The sequence below is a fragment of the Nannospalax galili genome, unplaced genomic scaffold (genome assembly GCF_000622305.1).
Source record: "Nannospalax galili isolate Female #2095 unplaced genomic scaffold, S.galili_v1.0 scaffold1491, whole genome shotgun sequence".
Lineage (NCBI taxonomy): Eukaryota > Metazoa > Chordata > Mammalia > Rodentia > Spalacidae > Nannospalax > Nannospalax galili.
In genome coordinates this window covers 107297-111026 of record NW_008329129.1, presented here as the reverse complement: position 1 = coordinate 111026, position 3730 = coordinate 107297, and the positions used below count along the sequence as shown (strand labels likewise).

The following is a 3730-nucleotide window of genomic DNA, read 5'->3' as shown; positions in this document are numbered from 1 at the left end:
CTCTCTCTCTCTCTCTCTCTCTCTCTCTCTCTCTCTCTCTCTCTCTCACACACACACACACACACACACACATGGCACACAAAATAAAAGGTAATTAGTTTTTTAATGGCATGCTCAACCTCAATATCTAGTACTAATTAAGTAAAAACAAGACTGTACTCCAATGCACTTTATGAAACGCAAACACACAAATATTGGGATAATAGATAGCAAGGTTCCAAATTCAGAGCACTCGGATCTTAGAAAGAGCCCTAATGTCATCAAGTCCAGTGAACTATAAATGCCAGGCTTTGAAACATTATTTTATTGCTGTGATAAAATGGGGTCAAAGCAACAAGTTTTCATAAAGTTAAGTTTATTTGATTTAAGCACATCCAGGGATGAATCCTTCCTTATATTTAGAAGAGTATAATAACCTTTCTTTAATAAGTGGTAATAGTAACAGTAATATTCTATCAGCAAGGCTTCTACTTAGCAAAACAATAAACTTAGTAATTCTATGTTGGACTTCACTTTTATTTTTAAACAGGTCAGTGAAATCCAAAGACCCAGGACTCTCTGCTCTGATCCAAACAATCTTCAGCTGGCTAAATCCCTTAGAACATGGTTGACAAGCTGTTTGCCTGTGCCGGAAAAACTCTGATGACAAGAGTCTCCAGTGATGCAGAATCCTGGACTGAAAAAAGATAAGGCAGCACCTGAGGCAGGTTTACCTTGGTTGTATGGAGGAAAAGTAAAAATACATGGCCTCTAGCAAGTAAGCTTGTGACAAGGAGCCAGGAAAAAACAAAAAAAAACAAAACAAAAAAACAAAAGACAAGAGCTAAGAAAACTTCCATGAGGGCTGTCAAAGGGATTCCCACAATCTAATACCTCACAGTCTTTCTTCAACTTAATAATTATGTAACTCCTTTATGCAAATAACTATAAAAGCTAGAATGTATAAAACATCCCAGAGGTCAGGGCTGAACTATTCACATTTCCTTTTGCCCAGCTCGGTTTACTACTCATATTCTTTGATTTATTCACTGATACCTAATTTTTCAGTTGCACACCATTCAGTTTTAGCCAGAAGCAATGTCCCGTGGTCTTAGTATCACGCAGACCCCTAAAATGCAACAGAATCTAAATTGTACACAATTGCCATATGTACACAAGGATGCAAAAAGACAATGTGAAATATAAAGTCCAGGGGCAATCAATATAAGAGTCCTCAAAGGATGAGGAAAAGTTGGAGGCACAGAGAGGCAAAGGAAGAAAAGAAATCAAAAGGAGATCAACCTGAGGATAGTAAAAGTCTGGACAGAGATGCCCACTATTCCTCCAAGACAACGTATTAGCAGGTCACAGGGAGCAGGCTGGACTCAGAGGACAATATACACTCAGCTCTTCAAACAGAAAGGCAAGCAAGAGCACCACGCAAAGTGCCAGAAAGAGACAAGCATCCAAATGTTTGCACACAGAACAAATTACTAAACAGAGATTCTACACAAAGAGTCTCTGCTTCCAACCCCATCATCCAAGGCACTTTAAATCCAGGTCAAACATCTTTCTTTGCCTTCAGGCTCAGGCTAATGCTCAAGGCTTATAAAAAAAGCTGAGCATTCCAGTAATTTCCACTGGCCTCTGTCCTAGCCCTGCACTAGCAATGAGCCTACCAAAGTCCTTGCCAAAGACCCCACCTGCATTTCTTAAATTGATCCAATTTAAGATCCAATGTGGAAGGAAATTAATGAGAGCAGAGGCAAAGAGGTCAAAGGGTGGGGAGGAAAGAAAAGCCATTTCTAACCTACACAAACATAAGCAGTACAGTAACAAGATCTAGAATAGGGTTAACTCTGGATCTGCCAAATGAAAAGAAAATCTCTTTGTATCTTTAACTGAATGGATGGACAGAAACAACGAAGAAGTCTCAGCAACTTTAGTCACCATGACTGAAAGGAGTCCCCCAGGCTCTTTCCTCCACCTGGCATTCCAGGTTTCTCCTCTTGCTCAGGCCTGTTGTTCCAGCCCTGTAAATGAAGGATCAGTACCAAGAACTGTGCTGGACATCCAAATGAAGCCTACCTTGATCTGCCTGAGATTCGGTTTATCATCGTTAGCATGCACACATCGATTTCATTTTTCCAATTTAAATCATTTTATGTCTCTCCTCCCTCCCTCTAGAACCTGCTTTTCCAACACCCTTTTTTTTTTTTTAACTAGTGTCCTTCTGGTCTCTCCTTCAGTTCACTCTGCTCCATCAGTAGAAAAAGACTGCAGAGACTATGAAAGGAGGACAACAGGTTTACCATAATGAACGTACCTACATACTCTACATTACACACAACACAACGTGGTGTCTAGCTGCAGAGGGATATCCTGCCGTCATCAACGTTTGTGAAACCTCATGTGCTGGAGCTACAGTGAAGCTGCTGAAGCAATCCACCATCATGTTTCCCAGGGGGCTCAGGAGGCTTCCCCAACCTGCTGGAGAACAGGAGCAGATCACAGAGTCTCAAAGCCACGGCCAATCAGGAAGTGGCTGAGCCCTTGCTTTAATGGCCAGGAGGAAGCATTATAAAGAGTTCTGTCATCTACGCCTCAGATCCCCATGACCTGTTCTACTCAAGCTCAAAATCTTGTACTGCATTTATAAAAACTGTAGTTCTAGAATCACATTCAATCTCCTAAGAGGGTTCAGTATTAAAAAATAATAAAATAAGGCATTTAGCCCAAACCAAATAACATTATTTTGGCTGGAATTCTGCCAAATAGCCACAAGAGCTAGGTGAGGTACACAAGTGGGGTAGAGTGAAGCTAGCCAAAGCTACTGAAACCCGTACGGTTCCATGAAAAGGTACATACACTGCTTTTCAGAGTGAGGTTTGTCTGCAGTTTGAAAAGTCAGATTCAAAGGGCTCTGGCTCCTTCATAAAGGTTAAACTAACAAATGGATATCAAAACGGAAAATGTTTAAACTACGGGAGATTTACAGGCCACTTTTATTACGGTGTTTTTAAAACCAAAACCTTGTACCGAATAATAGCTTCCACATCATTTTTTTCAGCTCTTATTTCCAGGAAGTAATTTTGTTGCAGGTGATCTTGAACGCACTTGGGCACCAAGGAAAAAAGACACCTGTGCCTAGCAGGTCGCTGACACTACAAACGTGCTCTGGGTACCAAAGGAACAGAAGATGCTCTGATTTCTGGATAAAGAAAAAAAAAAAAAAATGTTCTGCAGTGCCAGGTAAGAGATCACATGCCCTAAAACGGCCGCAGCTCATTTAGAGTGATGTAAAAGCTCCTCAGGATATTAATTTTATTAGAAATTCTGAGAAGCAAGCAACCTCTGAGTGCATTCATTTTAGACACCCGGCGTCAGATACTTTCCAATTTGCTGTACAACCTCTCTCCCTATCAGAAAGGGGTGGGAGAGATGGGCAGCAGCGCCGGCCGCCCCTGGATTTGCGGCAGGTAGGCTGAGTTGGGTCCCCGATCGCCCTCCGGACTGCGGGCACCGCCCCCCCCCACACCCCGCGCCACCGCGGCGCGTCTACCCGGGGCTCCGGGCAGGGGGCACCGGGCATCCGGCCCCGAGCAGCCCGGGCCAACGCCGCGCTGCGCTGTCCGCAGCTGCACCGCCCTCGCCCGGCCGCTCACTCACGCGGGAGGCAGCGGCGGCGTCTCCATTGTGGCTCCTCTCGGGCTTCAGAACGCAGGCACCGACCGCCGCCGCCAGCACCATT

The 3730-nt window shown here is 43.9% G+C and overlaps 1 protein-coding gene across 3 annotated transcripts in view; it reads right to left on the bottom strand.

Moving 5' to 3' along the window:
- Nucleotides 1-3730, bottom strand: part of Klhl2 (kelch like family member 2) — a 142521-nt gene extending 138791 nt beyond the window's left edge. Inside the window, exons 1-2 of one of the 3 annotated variants that reach the window (XM_029562650.1) lie at nt 3649-3717; nt 3019-3190 (exon numbers count right to left, since the gene is read on the bottom strand). Coding sequence is in view for 1 of the 3 variants with exons in the window: in XM_008831493.3 (XP_008829715.1) it covers nt 3649-3674 (26 nt within the window). In the remaining 2 variants the exon portion in view is untranslated. Of the gene's footprint in view, nt 1-2305; nt 2438-3018; nt 3191-3648 lie in introns of those variants that run through there. The other 2 variants (XM_008831493.3, XM_029562644.1) reach the window with 2 other exon arrangements.